Genomic DNA, 20885 nt, shown 5'->3' with positions numbered 1-20885 from the left:
TTTCAGATATTTAATCACTTCCTAAAATGATTAAAAGCATGTTATTGTTGGCTATGTTATTTTTAGACAATGTTAATAAAATACTTCCATATTATCCCTGATTTGTAATCATTAAAGGCAACCAGTTTTTAACAATGAATTAAAAAGTACTACAAATTTGTAGCTAAATAAAACAGGTCTAAAAGATACTACCATTGGCTGGGCATGGTGGCTCACAACCTGTAATCCCAGCACTTTGGGAAACTGAGGCAGGCAAATCACCTGAGGTCAGGAGTTCCAGACCAGCCTGACCAACATGGCGAAACCCTGTCTCTACTAAAAATACAAAAAATTAGCCGGGCGTGGTGGTGGGTGCCTGTAATCCCAGCTACTTGGGAGGCTGAGGCAGGAGAATCGCTTGAACCACAGAGGCAGAGGCTGCAGTGAGCCGAGATCGAGCCACTGCAATCCAGCCTAGGTGACAAGAGCGAAACTCTGTCTCAAAAAAAAAAAAAAAAGAGATACTGTTATTATTCACTTGCAGAAGACACTATTAAAGTATTAAATTTTAAATTAATTATTCTATCACTCACCTTTTGTAGCCAAATTGAGACACAAGGTTTGTGAAAGAAATGGTGACAGGGCAACTCTGTTGCTATATCATCCTTAATATACTCACTGCAACAGATTGGACAGCATTGTTCCTGACCAATAGCTGAAAACAACAAATAATTTAGATCAATCACATATAGTTCAATTTTAATAAAACTGAAAAGCAATATATTATACTCAGAGAAGATACCTCTGAAAGACGAAAGAGCCAATCTTTGATCAGTTAATTGGCAAGCATTTCTGTCAAATACTTGGCAATTTGGAATCTAATAAATACTGCTTTTGTAAAAAAGCTGACAAAGGAACATTTGTCGCAGTCTATCACTTGAAAATTAAAAATATTCTTATACTAGGTGAATTTGTAAGCATCTGGTTCTAATAAACAAATATTTAATCATCTAGGTACACTGATAATATACTTAAATGTGCAATGTGTTCCTCAACATTTGAGATCAACTCTGCCCTTACCAGTGTGATCTTCAAGAACAAGGGTCTCTGGAAGACCATCGATGCTTTCCTTACTGGCTGGTGGATTGGCCACCTCAACATCCACTGCAAGAGACTCTAAATGTGCCAGAGCAGTCTGAAAAACAAAAGGTACAGTTCTTTGTTAGGAAATACTTTAAAACAGTAACAGAAAACTATTTTTTAGGGTATCTTCAAAATTATATCACCATTATTCTCTTCTTGTTTCTTTTGCTTTAGTCCTTTGCTCCTTTTGTCTCTTCAGAAGAAACTACCACCATCACCAACAAACCAAAACATTAAATATACACGCAGAGCCCAACTTTCTACACGTGAAATAAAAATGTATCTTGTCTCGGCTGGGAGCGATGGCTCATGCCTATAATCCCAGCACTTTGGGAGGCCAAGGCGGGTGGGTCACTTGAGGTCAGGAGTTCAAGACCAGCCTGACCAACGTGGTGAAATCCTGTCTCTAGTTAAAAAAATACAAAATTAGCAGGGCGTAGTGGTGCATGCCTGTAATCCCAGCTACTTGTGAGGCTGAGGCAGGAGAACTGCTTGAACCCAGGATGTAGAGGTTGCAGTGAGCCGAGATCATGCCATTGCACTCCAGCCTGAACAACAAGAGCAAAACTCCATCTCAAAAAAAAAAAAAAAAAAAAACCCGGGTGCGGTAGTGTGTGCTATAATCCCAGCTACTCAGGAGACAGGCAGGAGAACTGCTTGATCCTGGGAGGCGGAGGTTGCAGTGAGCTGAGATCACCACGCACTCCAGCCTTGATGATAGAGCAAGACTGTGTCTCAAAATAAATAAATAAAAATCTACCGTGTCTCAATAATCATCTACTTTTCCGTATTTATATTTTGAAGGAGTGGTTACTTTTTCCAATTATTGGTTCCTATGTGAGATCAATAACATGAAAGAAAGTAATAAACATTTTAGAAAGGTTCACTTCATGAAAGATAAAATGTGGCTGACGCTACTAGATGCTCCAAGTATGGAAGCAAATAATGCGCTCCCAAATGGCTGTATCTACTACTGGCATGGATTTGGCACACCCACATTACCAGCTCACAAGTATTACTAGGTTATCTGGGTTGTGAATTTCATTTACAGGTTCAAATACCTATGTCAAATTACTGTTCTAACAAGGATGGAAAGAACATCAGATCATGTGATCATCTGGTATACGTCATCCTCATCCTTTCTGGCTCCAATTAGACTAGAACAGCAGTTGAGACTTTCGTCTTTTTGTCTGCAACCTGTACAATTACTTGCTCTTGGTGCACATGCTGCTTCGCCTGCCTGGTGCTTTCTGTCTATCCTTTTAAGTCCTATCACTCCCTCAGGGACTGCATAAGTCCTATCTCTTCCAGGAAGCCTGTCAGTGGTCCTAGACTGCACTAGTATCCTTCTGAACTGCTACTGTATTCAAAGAATTGGTATTACACAGTTTAATTATTACATGTTAGTATTATATCCTAATTATAGCATCATAAGATTATGGAGCTATGAAAGACCTTGGCTTCTTTGTAGGGATGAAAAACTTGAAGGAAATTTGACAACTATCAAAACTGGGCCTCCCATCCTGGTTGGAGTGCAGAATATTGTAGCTGCTACAGAAAACAGCCCAACAACTCCTCAAAATTAAAAACAGAATTATCACATAATCCAGCAATTCTAGTTCTGGGTACATACCTAAAAAGAACTGAAAGCAGGGACTAAAACAAGTATCTGTACACCCACGTTCACTGCAGCATTATTCACAAGAGCCAAAAGGTGGAAATAAATCAACTGTTCATTGATGGATGAACGGTTATGCAAAATATGATGTACACATACAGAAGAATATTACTCAGCCTTGAAAAGGAAGGAAATTCTAACACATGTCACAACATGGATGAACCCTGAAGACATTATGCTAATGAAATAAGCCAGTCACAGAAGGATAAATACTGTATGATTCCTATATGAGATACCTAAAGTAGTCAAATTCATTGAGACAGAAAACAGAATGGTGGCTGCCAGGGGCTGGAGAGATGGGAAAATGTGGAGTTACTGTTTACAGCAATGTGAATACACTTAATTACACTGAACTGTACACTTAACTGTAGCAATAGTAAATTTTATGTTATGTTTATTTTACCATAATGAAAAAAAACATGAACAAGCCAGGTTTCCCATATAGAAGAATTCTGCCTGACAGCTTAGCTAACACTCTATTCTTTTGGACGGCAAACTTAATATTTTATACATGCCTAAGGTTCTACCATAGATATTCCCGAAAAGAAATTGAGATAACTTATAATAGAGGATTACAACTTGCTTTGGGCCAAGCCTAAAGCAAAATCAGGACTAAAAAAGGAAAAAGCAAAAGGGTTCACCAAGAGTTAATAAACACAGTTAATATTATTGAACACCAAATTTGACTCTGGATATGCAGAGAAACATTGCAGAAAATAAGACACGCTGCTCTAGTAATTGAATTATTGCTTCTCAGCTCCAAATACACCTTTCATTTCTGCTCTTTGAAAACAGATTTGGGCATTTAAAATATTTTCCCTTTTGTTAGCCGACATGATTTTAAGTTTTGTCAGTAGAGGGTGCTGGAGAGACACTGCACACGGAAAGGACTTTGCTTCATGGTTCCCTTGGGCTTGCCCCTGCAGTGTGCCAGGCTTCCCTGTGCACAGATGGCTTCTCCAGCATCAGGCTCCTCCAGTGTGGGTGGCTTCTCCAGTGCCTGGCTCCTGAAGCACATGCCGCTTATCCAGTAACTGGTAATTGCAGGACAAGGTGGCCAGTAGCTTCTCCTGGTACTCATCTTGGGTGGTTCTGCAGCAGAGTACCTAGGGGCTTGGTCACATCACTGTGAAGCTTCTCTGGTGCCCCAGAGGGCAGATTCTTGCCAAGTTCCAGAAGGCAAATTTCCAGCAAGTTCTGCCAGCGCAGTACCATAAATACTCCTCCGTAAGCCATGGCTGTGTCCTTCCCAATAAGGTCTGGCTTTCAGCCTTAGAGGGGAGGGAAGTAGAGTGCTCTATCTCGGCCCTAAAGCTGTTCCTTAAATCTGCTAATCCTATATTCTTTAGAGTTTGCTTTATTTCCTACTACCCAATCCTTTGGTATTCGAAACTTCTGTTGTAGTTAATATTTACAGTAAATTTTCCCTGTTCAAATTACTGTATTTCTCTCTCGGGACTGAACTCAGACTGATACAGAATTTGTATTAAGAGTGATCCCAGGACACATTTAAAGCAGTGCGTAGAGGGAAATTTATAGTACTAAATGCCCACAAGAGAAAGCAGGAAAGATCTAAAATTGACACCCTAACATCACAATTAAAAGAACGAGAGAAGCAAGAGCAAACACATTCAAAAGCTAGCAGAAGGCAAGAAACAACAAGATAAGAGCAGAACTGAAGGAGATAGAGACACAAAAAACCCTTCAAAAAAATCAGTGAATCCAGAAGCTGGTTTTTTGAAAGGATCAACAAAATTGATAAACCACTAGCAAGACTAATAAAGAAGAAAAGAGAGAAGAATCAAATAGATGCAATAAAAAATCATAAAGGGGATATCACCACCGATCCCACAGAAATACAAACCACCATCAGAGAATACTATAAACACCTTTACGCAAATAAACTAGAAAATCTAGAAGAAATGGATAAATTCCTGGACACATACACCCTCCCAAGACTAAACCAGGAAGAAGTTGAATCCCTGAATAGACCAATAACAGGCTCTGAAATTGAGGCAGTAATTAATAGCCTACCAACCAAAAAATGTCCAGGACCAGATGGATTCACAGCCAAATTCTACCAGAGATACAAAGAGGAGCTGGTACCATTCCTTCTGAAACTATTCCAATCAATAGAAAAGGAATCCTCCCTAACTCATTTTATGAGGCCAACATCATCCTGCTACCAAAGCCTGGCAGAGACACAACAAAAAAAGAGAATTTAGACCAATATCCCTGATGAACATCGATACAAAAATCCTCAATAAAATACTGGCAAACCGAATCCAGCAGCACATCAAAAAGCTTATCCACCATGATCAAGTTGGCTTCATCCCTGGGATGCAAGGCTGGTCCAACATATGCAAATCAATAAACATAATCCATCATATAAACAGAACCAAAGACAAAAACCACATGATTACCTCAATAGATGCAGAAAAGGCCCATGACAAAATTCAACAGCCCTTCATGCTAAAAACTCTCAATAAATTAGGTATTGATGGGACGTATCTCAAAATAATAAGAGCTATTTATGACAAACCCACAGCCAATATCATACTGAATGGGCAAAAACTGGCATTCCCTTTGAAAACTGGCACAAGACAGGGATGCCCTCTCTCACCACTCCTATATAGTGTTGGAAGTTCTGGCCAGGGCAATCAGGCAGGAGAAAGAAATCAAGGGTATTCAATTAGGAAAAGAGGAAGTCAAATTGTTCCTGTTTGCAGATGACATGATTGTATATTTAGAAAACCCCATCGTCTCAGCCCAAAATCCCCTTAAGCTGATAAGCAACTTCAGCAAAGTCTCAGGATACAAAATCAATGTGCAAAAATCACAAGCATTCCCGTACACCAGTAACAGACAAACAGAGAGCCAAGTCATGAGTGAACTCCCATTCACAACTGCTTCAAAGAGAATAAAATACCTAGGAATCCAACTTACAAGGGATGTGAAGGACCTCTTCAACGAGAACAACAAACCACTGCTCAATGAAATATAAGAGGACACAAACAAATAGAAGAACATTCCATGCTCATGGATAGGAAAAATCAACATCGTGAAAATGGCCATACTGCCCAAGGTAATTTATAGATTCAATGCCATCCCCATTAAGCTACCAATGACTTTCTTCACAGAATTGGAAAAAACTACTTTTAAGTTCATATGGAACCAAAAAAGAGCCCACATTGCCAAGACAATCCTAAGCAAAAAGAACAAAGATGGAGGCATCATGCTGACTTCAAACAATACTACAAGGCTACAGTAACCAAAACGGCATGGTACTGGTACCAAAACAGAGATACAGACCGGTGGAACAGAACAGAGCCCTCAGAAATAATACCACACATCTCCAACCATCTGATCTTTGACAAACCTGACAAAAACAAGAAATGGGGAAAGGATTCCCTATTTAATAAATGGTGCTGGGACAACTGGGTAGCCATATGTAGAAAGCTGAAACTGGATGCCTTCCAAACACTTTATACAAAAATTAATTCAAGATGGATTAAAGACTTAAATGTTAGACCTAAAACCATAAAAACCCTAGAAGAAAACCTAGGCAATGCCATTCAGGACACAGGCATGGGCAAGGACTTCACGTCTAAAACACCAAAAGCAATAGCAACAAAAGCCAAAATTGACAAATGGGATCTAATTAAACTAAAGAGCTTCTGCACAGCAAAAGAAACTACCATCAGAGTGAACAGGCAACCTACAGAATGGGAGAAAACTTTTGCAATCTGCCCATCTGACAAAGGGCTAATATCCAGAATCTACAAAGAACTTGAACAAATTTACAAGAAAAAATCAAACAACCCCATCAAAAAGTGGGCGAAGGGGTTGGGCATGGTGGATCACGCCTGTAATCCCAGCACTTTGGGAGGCCGAGGCGGGTGCATCACGAGGTCAGAAGATCGAGACCATCCTGGCCAACACAGTGAAACCCCGTCTCTACTAAAAATACAAAAAAAAAAAAAAAAAGGCAGGTGCGGTGGCGGGCGCCTGTTGTTCCAGCTACTCTGGAGGCTGAGGCAGGAGAATGGCGTGAACCCAGGAGACAGAGGTTGCAGTGAGCCAAGATCACACCACTGCACTCCGGCCTGGGAGACAGAGCAAGACTCTGTCTCAAAAAAAAAACAAAAAAACAAAAAACAAAAGTGGGTGAAGGATATGAACAGACACTTCTCAAAAGAAGACATTTATGCAGCCAACAGACACATGACAAAATGCTCATCATCACTGGCCATCAGAGAAATGCAAATCAAAACCACAATGAGATATACCATCTTACACCAGTTCAAATGGCAATCATTAAAAAGTCAGGAAACAACAGGTGCTGCAGAGGATGTGGAGAAATAGGAACACTTTTACACTGTTGGTAGGACCGTAAACTAGTTCAACCATTGTGGAAGACAGTGTGGTGATTCCTCAAGGATCTAGAACTAGAAATACCATTTGACCCAGCCATCCCATTACTGGGTATATACCCAAAGGATTATAATTCATGCTGCTATAAAGACACATGCACACGTATGTTTACTGTGGCACTATTCACAATAGCAAAGACTTGGAACCAACCCAAATGTCCATCAATAATAGACTGGATTAAGAAAATGTGGCACATATACACCATGGAATACTATGCAGCCATAAAAAAGGATGAGTTCATGTTCTTTGCAGGGACATGAAGTTGGAAACCATCATTCTGAGCAAACTATCGCAAGGACAGAAAACCAAACATCGCATGTTCTCACTCATAAGTGGGAACTGCACAATGAGAACACTTGGACACAGGATAGGGAACATCACACACTGGGGCCTGTCGTGGGGTGCGGGGAGCGGGAAGGGATAGCATTAGGAGATATACCTAATGTAAATGACGAGTTAATGGGTGCAGCACACTAACATGGCACATGTGTACATATGTAACAAACCTGCACATTGTGCACCTGTACCCTAGAACATAAGGTATAAAAAAAAAAAAATTCATGGGAAGAGCATGCAGAAAAAAAAAAAAAAAAAAAAAAAAAAAAAAAAACCAGTTCTGCGTCTTGCAGGACACAGAACTGCATTTGGGGATTGGTTTGGTTAGGCCTGTGAGCTTGAGCTCAGTGCTGAGCTCCTTGCCAGTAAGAATGGGATGCTATTAATCCATAGTCTGTAGTGGCATCACAATTAATCAAGGTATCACTGTGGTTGACAGTGATGAAGGTCCAACTGAAGCAAGTGTCTTAAGAGCCCAGAGAGCTGCTATACTTGACCTTACAGCAACAGTGATCTAACTATAAAAATCGTGATGTGAGATGGATTATTAATAAGTGCCCTTGTGCACCTACAGAAAAAAATTACAAACTCAGGTCTCTTAGCCCTCACAACAGGGTATGAGAGCCAGAAAGCATCCATGACAGCCCTAAAAGAAGCTCTTGCGCCTAAAAATCAAACACAAAATGTAACTGTGTGGATTGCTAAATGAAAATTAGAGTTGACTTCTCAGTCTCATCAAATTTCTCAAAAGTTTTACCATTGATTGGTTAAGGAATAAGATTCTGAAACCTGGAATGAGGACATCTGGTTGAACTCTGAGGAAACTGATAATCTTGAATCCCCAAGTCACTCTGAGCCTCCTGTTACCAGTGGAAATAGTCTGCCCTCCACAGACTAGGCTTCCTCTGCTTGAAAACCCTGTGATAATAAACCCTGGAGTGTGAATCTCTTAGTGCTTTCATGCCCAACAGTAAAGTTACCAGAAAACTACAGCAGACAAAAAAAGAAAGAACTGAAGATATAAACAATGTAGGTTTGGGTTACTCTAACAACTAAAGAATCCTAACCAGCTAAGTGAGCTTCTGGCTGAGGGCAGGGAAAAATATGACTGGGTCATGGAAGAAGGAAGTTATAGCTATCATTTACAGTCTCACGACCAAATACAGAACAAGGATTAGTAATTTTGCATATTTTATGTGCTTATTTTATGTATGTGCTTATTTGTATATATTAAGGGTTTACTTTTTCTCTTTCCCATTTCTATTTCATATACCAGTTGTTGGAAGTTAAATTTGCAATTTAGTCTTTATATAAGAGAACATTCAGTGTGACTATGAATTTATGGAGTAATGCATAGCTAGTAATAGATACAATGACACTTGGAACTAGCCATCTGCTCATTCTGGGGAAAGGGTGAAACTTCAGTTGTAGTAATAGCTGTATTTTGTGGGCTGAAAACACAATTCTATTGATGGATGGAAATTTAAACGTGCATTGAAAGGTATGTATGGAAGCCAAGTTGTCAACATGCTGGAATGTTCCATTTATGGAATTATTGCTCCATAAATCCAAATTCACCATTGTGTCAGCTCTGTGAAAATCTGGGCTGTTTAAATACTTTCCCTCCTAGCAGCTGGCATGATGCTAAGCTTTGTTCACAGAGGATGTTGAAGAACACTGCTGGAGGAAAGGGCTTTCCTTCTGTCCCAGTGTGCTTGCTTGACAGAGCACACCGGGACTAGTGTGATGTTCATAGCTTTTTCTAGCACTAGACTCCTACAGTGCACACAGCTTCTCTAGCAGCCAGTTCCTGTAATGCACTTAGCAGGGAGCAGCCTCCCCCAGCACCCATGTTGGACAGTTCTGCAGCACAGTGCTTCCACTCAGATACCTTCCTATGAATAGCTCTCCTCAGCACCCTAAGAGAGCTGACTTCCAGCAAGTTATACCAGCACATACCACAGTGACTTCTCTCTCATACAGCAAGCAACAGCGATGCCATTTCCATCAAGGTCTGGACCTCAGCCCTGAGGTAGACTAGGCACTCTTCCTTGGATTGTCCTAGCTTTGCCTGACAGGTGGTGGTTGCTCCTTATATGTGCTTTTCACATATTCTTTAGAATTTTTATTTCCTCCTAGCCAATCCCTTGTTACTCTACTTCTTTGTTCTAGTTTAGAATTCTTTATATTGAACTTTCCCATTGCAAGACAGGAAATGGAAGGTAAGATCCTGTTATCTGTCCCTTTCCTTCTCACATAGCTATAATTATGAATCTTATCCAATTTCCCATATGTACTACTGAAGATAGAACCTGCTTGCAAGAACTCATCTCTGCTACACATAAACAGAAATAAAGGATATTATTTATAGTAACTTTCATTTGGGGAGGTTATTCCAGGCTAATTATGCTTTGATATATGTTCGTCTCAATGGGTTCATCATCTCTTTCTAATGATTATCTGCACATTTGCAGTGCTAATAACACCTCAAATTTCATATATGTAAAAATAACTTTTTGCCTTGGTACTGTCATGTATTTAAGATAATCCAGGATCACTTATAAGCAACACAAGCAAAAGATAGCATTTTATAGCCACTGCTATGAAAATCTATAAAAATTAAAAAAACAAAAAACAAAAAAACTATCTACACCTTTAGGCAGTACAATGTATTTACAATAGTTAGTCCAAGAGTCAGAAAGACAACTAAATAGCCTAAATCACCCAATCTAGAATACATTTTAAAGTAGCATTTAAAGTAGCATAATCCTTTATCAGCACAAAATTTTGTTCTGAAGAATAAAATACAATTCAGTTTTTAAAGAATGAAGATAGCAATACTGATTCTGAATGACAATCACTGAATCCAGATTTGTTCACTGATTACATCACTTAGTTGACTGTTGATTTGAATAAACCTGTATGAATATACCATTTACTGAGAGCTCCCCAATACAAGCAGGTATTTTGCTAAAGGCTTTAACACAATCTCACAACAACCCATCAGGTAGATTTTATTATTCCCATTTTCTAAATGAGGAAGCTAAAGCTTAGAGAGGTTAAGTGAATTATCCAAGGTCACATAGCCTAACTCTTTAACACAAAAGCCCATCTTCTTAACCTCCACATTACTGCCTTCCGAGTGCCTATGCCTGGGTATATATAGGTGCTATTGTATGTAGAGACTTTACAAGGGGCCCGTGGGTATGGACAGTCTTAAGATGATCAGTTTCAATAAGCTTTCATAGGTAATCTTTCTTCAAAATGATCCACGTAAGAATGTACCTGCAGTATATCATGCTGGTTCTCTGTTCTAACATTCTGTTTATACTTACCTTTCTTCCACTTTTATAAATAAAAGCACACTTCTTACCCATTCAGGGGGACAATCTGAAGTATGGAGGTAGAACTGAACTCTAATGACTAACTAACAAATCTTTTGGGTGACTTCCAATCCCTTGCTTAAACAAACAAACAAACAAAACTGAACGAATCTAAGGAATATCTAAACAACTTAAGTTGATGTGATTCTGGGTAAATATCTCAAAAGAATTCAGTGACAATGCCATAATAAACTCCTTCCATTCCTGTTAATTTATTTAGGTGAACAACATTTTTCAACCTTACATTCATAAGATGAAAATCAAAAGTAAAACTTATGCTGAAATGTTTCTCATTTCAGTAATAAATAAAATTCACTCATAACTGGGAAAGGAAAATGCCTCCATCTCATTAGATGCATTTCCTACAAAATACTTATCAAAATTCATAATTTATTTTTGATCATTTGGATACTATTAATTGTAACTCAATTTAGCCACTTTTTACATTAAAAATTTTAAATATTTTTCTAGGGAAGAAGTACAATAAAGTAAATACTACTACTTAGATTTATGCTGAAAAATTTTAGATGTCAACATAAACGTGCAAGGGGATTTTTTCAAAATCCATTTTGAGAAGTAGAAAAGTTTCAAAAAGTTAAAGATGTTTAATGTTTTATCCTCTCCTCACTCAAATTAGAGACACAGATATAGGGAGACAAAGACATATTGCCAGTATTTTCACCAAAAGCCACTACCTGAAAAGAACGATCAATCTAGTATTGGAAAAATACCAGAAATGAAAGCAACTACTTCCAAAAACTTATAGGGCTGCTTGAGAAACAAACAAAAACAAGCAGTTTGTTTTGTTTTTGTTTCATTTAAAGAGTGTTAGTGTTAAATATAAAAGAAATAATCATAGATTATTTTTGTTTCATTTTAAAAAATGATTAAATAAATGCATACTGAACATAGGAAAATAAGATTTCTGGAGAGTGACAGGAAGAAAACTGTATTGATTTTCTAGGAGTGAAACATTTCAATCAAATTCAAATAAATTAAATCAGAGCACTAAACTGTGAAGAAGCTGATAAGCCTTAGAGAAGAGAGATGCTTAAAGCCATTAAACAGAGGCATAAGTATAGACTGGTAGGAATAATGCCACTGGGTTCACTACTGGTAGAAGCCAACAACGTGAGACTGTAAGCTCTTACTTGCCTCTTGTCTTAGTTCACCGCTACTGCCTTTACCTAGCATGACCTCTCAAGACCAGTCTCTCTGGCTCTTCTTTCCAGATGCCAAATGTCACATTCCTCACTAGTAATAAATAATAAAACATTTCATTCTCAACACTTCTTTTTAAAGTTATCTCCGTATTATAGGAAATCATAAACCATTAGCATAAAATGAAAGACTAAATGTTGTGAAATCAGACCCTAGAACAGACCTAGCACAAGGAAATGAGTGATCCTTAATTTTTATATATTTCTGATGCAAGTTACCATGCTATACCATTATTTCTTATGTGTCAGAATTTGCCAAGGCAGGTTAAATAATTTGGCAAAAATCCTAAGTGTATCCTATCTCATGATGTTCTTTCTGACTTTTTTCCTAGTATAGAGTATTTCTGCTATGGTTACTTTGAGAAAAATTATTCATTGTAAAGCATAACTGAAAGCAATCTCCATGGACAATTACATATGTAAAAAAAGTGATGACAAAGCAGAGCTAGCATAAATGTATGCGAACATGTATATGCATGCATGCATGTGTGTGTGCAAATGGATAGGTATCTAATATCTATAGATGTCTGTATCTAATATCTATAGATATTACAGATGTCTAATATATAGCTAATGTATATGCTATGTATTACATATAGTTATATATAGCCAATATATACTGTTATATGTTATATGTTATATATAGCTAATATATACTAGGTATTATATATAGTATATACTATATACACTAGATATGTTATATATAGCTATTATATAATATTATATATGTAATATATAGTACATATAGTATATAATATATATTACAAATTAGAGGTAATTTAAAGACAAATATATCTAATAGAGATATAATACATCCAATATATATTATATATTATATACTAGAGAGGTAATATATTAGATATATAAATATATTATTAAATATATCAATATTAGATAGGTACCTGCTACCTAATTTGTCAATCTAAAGTAGACTTCCTGGCTGGGCATGGTGACTCATGTCTATAATCCCAGTGCTATGGGAGGCCAAAGTGGGAGGACTGCTTCAGGGCAGGGGTTTGAGAGCAGCCTGGGTAGTAACATAGTAAGACCCTATCTCTACCAAAAAAAAAAAAACCAGAAAAAACCCAAACCAGGTCTGATGGCCCGTATCTGTAGTCCCCGCTACTTGGGACAGGCTAAGGTGAGCTGATCGCTTGAGCCCAGCAGTTCAGGGCTGTAGTAAGCTATGACTGTACCACTGCACTCCAGCTTGGGTGACAGAGTGAGATCTTGTCTCAAAAATAAATAAATACATAAACTGGACTTTCTAATCTCAGAAAATTTAAAGACAAAATATATTATAATGCTTCTAAAAGTTCTTACCAAGTTTTTTGTCCTCTCACCTGTGGCTCATTCACCAGTCATTTCTGTACCTATATTTTGGAAATCACTTTGGAAATAGTGATTTAAAGAAAGATTTCTTTTAATGAAATCCACTGGTACAGTAGTAGTTCCCAAACACGAAAATACTTGGGCTTTGAACTTAGGCAAATAACATTTAAGAACAAGTTTTTCTGTTTTAGTTAAATAATGAAAAGAAGGCAAGAGAAACTTAGGCAGCAAATATGCCCCATTTATTGAAGTGTGTATATGTTTGTTGGGATAAGGAGCAGCAAATTTCCTAACTGCATTAGGCAGCCGGAGAGTATTTAGAAGCCATGAGAAAAAAAGAGATTTGTAATATATCCGTAGCTTCAACTGCATTTCACAAATACACCTGTGCATGTGTATATAAGATATTCACTCTCGTACTTGTATAATTCAATAGAGAAAAAGGTATTATTTTCTAAATGTAAGCAAAACATTTTCCATCCTGCAATAAAAACTGAGAAATACTGAAATTTAAGGCAAACTAGCAGGACACCAAGTATAATATGTATACACATACTGGTGACAATTATTATTCAATAACTGTTACTAAACTGATGGGAAAAAGATTCACCTTTTCTTAAGAATAGTCTCAAAATCCCTTTAAACCTTTATCATTTTGCATCCCATCAACTTATATATGGACATTAGAGTTATGAACATACCTCCATAGCCTGGGCTAAGCGTTCTTCTAATGCCATGTAGGTAAGGAACTGAGGATCCACATATGAAATAGCTTCGGCAACTCCTAGTCCATCTGCAAAGCCATCAAATAGGCTGAAAAAAAAAAAAGAAAGAAAAAAAAACAGAAAAACAAAACTCACCACTATGATTTGGGAAATCTTATGCTGAGGACATAATTGTATTAGCATACTGATAAGCCGATAAGCATGCTGTGAACAGAAAACCTTAAAATATTTTAATACCAACTTGTAGGGTTAGGGGCAGGAGGAACCCAACAGAAAAGTGAGGTGCTGAAGATAAGTAGTTAAGATACTACTACCTCATCCAACAGGCTGCCAAACTCAATGCACAAAGTTTATAGAAAAATTCTCTTTTGTGTTTCTGGCTCCAACTCTAGAGACTGCTTAAAGGTACCGGTTGAGCATCCCAAATCTGAAAATCTGAAATCCAAAATGTGCCTATGAGTATTTCCTTTGTATGTCATACTGGCACTCAAAAAGTTTCAGATTTTGAACCATTTTAGATTTTGAATTTTCAAATCTGGGATGCTCAACTGGAAGTATATGCAAATATTCCAAAATCTAGGAAAAAAATCCCAAATCCCAAACACTTCTGGTACCAAGCATTTCAGTTGAGGGATATAGTACATTTCCCCACCTGATTATTTCCCACACATTTCTTCTGTTTTTCAGTTTCCAATTTGCATGTAGATGAGAGTATGACAAAGAAAATAACTATATATTTTTTAATTCTATCATTACTCATGGCCTCTTTTTTCTTTTCTCATTTTGTAATGCTGAATAATTCTAGATTTTAAAATATTTTATTATTTCAAGCCTTTCTCATTAATCTATCATCTCCTCTTCTAAGATTAGGCCACCTCCATTACTATACAGCTTGAAAAATATCTAGCTCCTAACTGCTCATTTTTATTATAATTTTCTCTTAAAAACCGTTAAGCTCCTAGAAGGAAAACATGTCTCACTTTGGTCCTATTCTCTTTCCTCCACCCCTGAACACATCGAGATTCCTCCCTTTCCTCTAGTCTTGGAAATACTAAGTATTTCAAAATTTGAAAACTATAAGCATGTCCTTGGTCCTCTTCTCTCTAATCTTGCTCCCTTGGAAACTATTAATATATTCAAGCCCATTTTCTTCAATTATCCTCTCTGCAGGTAATTCCTAAATCTCTACCTAATTCCTAAACTCCCCTGAAGCTCCTGACCTACATTTCTAGTTGTCTGTGGGGCACTTTGAGTAGATGTATTCCTACCACCTCTTAAGTACAAGAGATCCTAAACTGAGCTTATTTTGTCTAAAGACAAACTTGTTGACTTTCATATCCTATCATATTTGAATATCATAGTCCTAAACATCCACAAACAACCTAGCTCAAAAATCATTTTGATGTCAACCCATGTGCCATAATTAAAATTACCCATCTATTGCCGAGGGACACAAAAATGGTTCTTAAAAAGAATATGTTATAGTTTAGCAGTATCTGGAAATCAAGTATCACACAATACAAAGCAACAGACATGCTCATATAATCACAGATTTTGGAATTAATATTAAGAATTACTGAATCCACCCACCCTTGAAATACTGAAACTCCCTCATCTAGCAGTAAGATGTAATACAAAGAGAAAGAGCCCTGAAGTCAGTAAGACATAGTAGATGTGCAAAGGTGCCTGGTACAGGGATGGTACCATAGTAGACATTCAAGAAACAGAAGAAACATTCCTTCCATGCAGAAAATACACTGCTTTCTAAGGTGGTATGTACCAGTGCGGGATAGCACTACTAGGAATTTAAAACATATTAAGTATTCCTACTTGTAACTTTTGCTCTGTTGCTGTAATTCTGCCTGCTGAAACAACATAAATTGTGTCTTCCTTCTCTTTGCAAAACGACCCTTCAAACGACTGAAGACAACTATCTCCCAATAATTATTTTCTTCTCCAGGCTAAGCAAATCTAGACACTCAAAGCATAATATCCAGTTGTAATTTGGCCCACTACAAATAATCAGTTAAAAATTCTAAGATCATGTACTTGGCAGTCACCATGGTAATAACTGTTTCAGGCCGGGTGTGGTGGCTGTAATCCCAGCATTTTGGGAGGCCAAGGTGGGCCTTTGAGCTCAGAAGTTCAAGACCAGCCTGGGCAACATGGCGAAAGCCCGTATCTACAAAAAAATACAAATATTAGCCAGGCATTGGTAGCTCATGCCTGTAGTCCCAGCTACACATGAGGCTGAGGCTGGAGAATCACTTGAGCCTGGGAAGTAGAGGTTGCAGTGAGTCAAGTTTGCACCACTGCACTCCAGCCTGAGTGACAGAATGGGACCCTGTCTGAAAAAAAAACATAAAACAAAAAACGAAAAAACAAAAAATTGTTTCAGACAAGAACCACTAATAGGTGCTAAAACTAGTGGATGGAAGTTTGACAGTTTAAGAAGAAACATGTTATTTACAGTCTCAAAGTATCATCACGCTAGAAGCCTACTGACTACAGTTGACCCCTAAACAACAGGGGCTTGAGCTGTGTAGGTGGGTACCCTTAACCTCAGTTTTTTTTTACACCCTGCCACCTCTGAGATAACAAGACCAATCCCTCCTCTTCCTCTTCAGCATACTACTCAACATGAAGACAGCAAGGATGAAGACCTTTATGATGACCTACTTCCACTTAATGAAGAATAAATATATGTTCTCTCTTTATGATTTTCTTAACATTTCTTTTCTCTAGCTTGCTTTATTGTAAGAATACATATCACATACAAAATATGTGGCAATCAACTGTTTACTTTATCATAAGGCTTCTGGTCAACAGTGGACTATCAGTAGTTAACCTTCTGAAGAGTCAAAAGTTATGCTTGGATTTTCTAGTGCACAGGGATCAGCACCCCTAACCCCTGTGTTGTTCAAGGGTCAGCTGTATAAAAGGATAAATGACAACTGTAAAGAAATCTGAAAGATAACATCATAACCAAATCAGATTTTATATCACCAGTAATGGGTTGATTTGACACCATGTATTTTCTGATATGTACTGCAAAGGACAAAACATCATTTCTAGGGTGTTTCTGCTAAAAATTCACAACTCAAATCTATTCATGACAGACAAATACACCCTAAGGGACATTCTAAAAAATAAATGACCTGTACCGTTCTTCTAGTGCCATGTAGGTAAGGAACTGAGGATCCACATATGAAATAGCTTCGGCAACTCCTAGTTGCCGAAATCTCAGGGTAACGAAAAACAAAGACTAAGGAAATGTCCACATTAAAAGAGACTCGTTAACTAAATACAATGAAAAATCTAATACAAAGATTAGACCAGAAAAAAATTTCTCTAACGGCACTGGTGGAAAAACTACGAACATCTAAATAAGGTCTGTAGATTAGATGATATTGTATCAGCATTAATTTGGTGACTTTGACAATTTTACTGTGTTATGTAAGAAAGTAGTCTTGGATTTGGAAATTCATTCTAGAATATTTACAAGTAAAGAAAGGGACATCATGCCTGCAACTTACTCATAAGTGGGTCAGAAAAAAACCTTACTATAAGTATAAAGAAAGGAAAGACAGAATGGTAACACAAACGTGGTTTTAAAATGTTAGCATTTAGGAAATCTTAGTGAAGGATATATGAGGATTTTTGTACTATTTTTGTCATTTTTCTGTAAGTCTAAAATTATATCAAATTATTTAAAAATTCTATTAAGCCACAGTTATATCCACACAGAATTAACTTCTCACAATCTTATTAGGTTAATAAGAACTCAATTTCTTACAGGAAGACAGAGAAGTTAAGGAGTTATCAAACAAAAAACAAACGGTAGAGTTGGGATTTGTCAGTATCTAAAACGATGATTTCTCTGTGTCACTTCCTACCACACCAAGCTATCAGGTACTCTTTAGTATTCTGAACACTAATGCAACTTGTAACTAATGCAACTAATGAAAACAAGTAAATAAACTTGATAGAGGACTTTTTCCATTTTCCTTTAAACTAAATTAACGAACCAAAAGGCTTCACTTTTTTCCTAAGCAGTGGTGAAATGAAAAAACGTGTGCCAAAGTTTGACCTCAGAGACAAGAACTGCTGCTCTTTGCCATGGCTTTACCCATAGCATGCTATTTTAATATAGAAATGAAACCACATTTTCATTTTATCAACCTTTAGACATTGCCACATAAATTAATGTAGTACCATATAAGCAAATAATGAGGTGCGGACATAGAGCAACCTTCAAAATTTGTGTCTTAAAATTAATGCTAAAATGTTTCTATAATTTAAAAAAAAAAAAAAACTACTTTGAAGCTCTGTACAGTTTTAGACCATTAGTAAGGTTTCTAAAACCTTAACACAACAGCCATATCTAGAAAGATCATCAGTGAACTAGAACCTAAAGTAATAGTTTCTCAAATTTAAGTTCAAATTATATTCAGAGGCTGGGCACGGTGGCTCACACCTGTAATCCCAGCACTTTGGGAGGCCAAGGAGGGCAGATCACTTGAGGTCAGGAGTTTGAGACCAGCCTGGGCAACATTGTGAAACCCTGTCTGTACTGAAAATATAAAAATTAGCTGGATGTGGTGGCAGGCGCCTGTAATTCCAGCTACTTGGGAGGCTGGGGCAAGAAAATCACTTGAACTTGAGAGGCGGAGGCTGCAGTGAGCCGAGATCACACCACTGCACTCCAGGGCAACAGAACGAGACTCCATCTCAAACAAACAAATTATATTCAGTAAAAACTTCCATTATTCCTTCAAATTTTTAGGTAAAACAACTTTTTTGGAAGTTATTTGGAAATATGTATCCATACCCTGAAAAATACTACGTATCTTAGTAATGTCACCTCCAATTATTTGTCCTAAACGAAAAACCAGAAGTATAGAAAAAGTTTTATGCAGGATGGGGAAGAAAAAGTTCACTGCACTATTTCAATGAGTCAAAAATCCGTTAAATCTTAGTGCCCCTATAGGAAGGAGCATCTTCGTAACAGAGCTGTAAAAAATTATTTTTAGAGTCTTGAAAATGTGCAACAGAAAAAATTCCTTCATATGAAACCATAATTGCCTCCCAACATGCACAGATGATGCTAAACAGATGATTCTTTCAACTGCTGAACACTCTGAGGAATTACTTTGCATAATGGAGACAGAAGACTTCCGAATTAACAAGGAGTGCAGTAAAAAGGTAATGGGGAGACAGAGAGAGGAAGGAAAAGAGAGAAGCATCAAGATCAGCAAGACTGGGACTAGGTAAAGCCGCTTATTCTTCATAACGTATGGGAAGCCAGAAAATGTGTTTTAAAGTATGAGAATGTTTAAGGTAGAATTACAAACTGCATGGTTGTAATGAAATACCATTTCTACTTCCCCAAAATGGTAATAAAAGTCTGTTCTCCACACATTTTCCCCCCTTGGGAAGTAAGAATAGGAAAGGGCAAGGAAGATCTCAAGGTGTTCAGTTTCCCTTCTAGAACAATCTGGAGAAGTACAGAGAAGTAGCTAGCACACACAGAAAGAGAAATTAAAGACACAAAAGAGGGCTTAAAACATATGTTCCGGAAACCTGAAGAGATTCAGGAGATATACATGAGTTTTTTCTTATTTATTTTTCTGAATTTTCTGTAAAGGAATTTTAACTGGAAAAACAACACAAATTCTTAAAAATATATTTGTACAGAGAAAGAAACAAGGTCATCAAGATATCTTTTTTGCCCCAGAAAAAGTAAAAAAAAAAAAAGGGGGATCAGTTAGGACACCTTTCTGCATCTCAATAGTTACCTGCTTTCAGTGGGCTACTACACACTTGAAAGACACTATAAACCAAAACAGTTAAATTCTGAGCATTGTATCATAAGTAGTAACAATTTCACAATACAATTCACTTATATGTTACTTTCATTTGAAGCTGACTATTCTTTGTCAAGCATAAAGTAAATTAAATGCTTTCAACATCTCTTGGAAAGTAAAATTTTATCTTCTATATTTTACATACAGAGAAGGAAAAGGAAGAACAGGGAAGGAAAACTATTCTTACGGTTTTCTGATTCAACCACAGGTTTTAAAATTCAAGTGGTATTCATTAAGAAGCTATTTTTGAAAGAATTACGCTAAGTACTACAGGGCATATAAAGCAAAATTTTAAAAGTCAGAAATCTAAAACTCAAAAAATGTGTATAAGTAACTAGGATATAAGGTGAGCTTCAAGAGAGCTAAAGGTCAAAGGAAGAGGTCACTGACTGGAGGAAGCAAGAAAGGGTCCAAGTTGGAAGGAACATTTGAAATGAGCTTTGAAGAAGAGGAGAACTAACAGATGGGAAAAATTAGAATATTTCTTAGCTAGCAGAGATTTAATTTTCATAATTTAGAATCATGAACTCATTCTACTCAAAGAGTCTAATTAAGCATCCTAATAAAATCATGCTACATACCTCCAATCCACATCTAAGTCTTCACTCACACTGGAGTCATCCTCCAGGTTATTGTTACCATCCAACATGAAAGCTGGCTGTGCAAATTCATTGGCAGGTTCATTTCCCTCATCACTGCTGCTTTCATTGACTTCATTGTACTGTAACCAAGGAATTTCTCCCTCTTCCAAGGATGTCTGTTCCCTAGTACAAACATTTTAAAGGAAG

At 37.2% G+C, this 20885-nt stretch overlaps 1 protein-coding gene across 1 annotated transcript in view; it reads right to left on the bottom strand.

Annotated features, from left to right (window-relative positions):
* PJA2 (praja ring finger ubiquitin ligase 2) overlaps positions 1-20885 on the bottom strand; it is a 74262-nt gene that overhangs the window by 6153 nt on the left and 47224 nt on the right. The window contains exons 6-9 of the mRNA XM_050793055.1: positions 20679-20861; positions 14207-14318; positions 1060-1174; positions 573-694 (exon numbers count right to left, since the gene is read on the bottom strand). Of these exons, the coding sequence (XP_050649012.1) occupies positions 573-694; positions 1060-1174; positions 14207-14318; positions 20679-20861 (532 nt within the window). The remainder of the gene's footprint in view (positions 1-572; positions 695-1059; positions 1175-14206; positions 14319-20678; positions 20862-20885) is intronic.

Source organism: Macaca thibetana, chromosome 6 (assembly GCF_024542745.1).
Source record: "Macaca thibetana thibetana isolate TM-01 chromosome 6, ASM2454274v1, whole genome shotgun sequence".
NCBI classification, from domain to species: Eukaryota; Metazoa; Chordata; class Mammalia; order Primates; family Cercopithecidae; genus Macaca; species Macaca thibetana.
The sequence above is the reverse complement of the archived record's forward strand: the minus strand, read 5'-3'. Positions and strand labels throughout refer to the sequence as shown.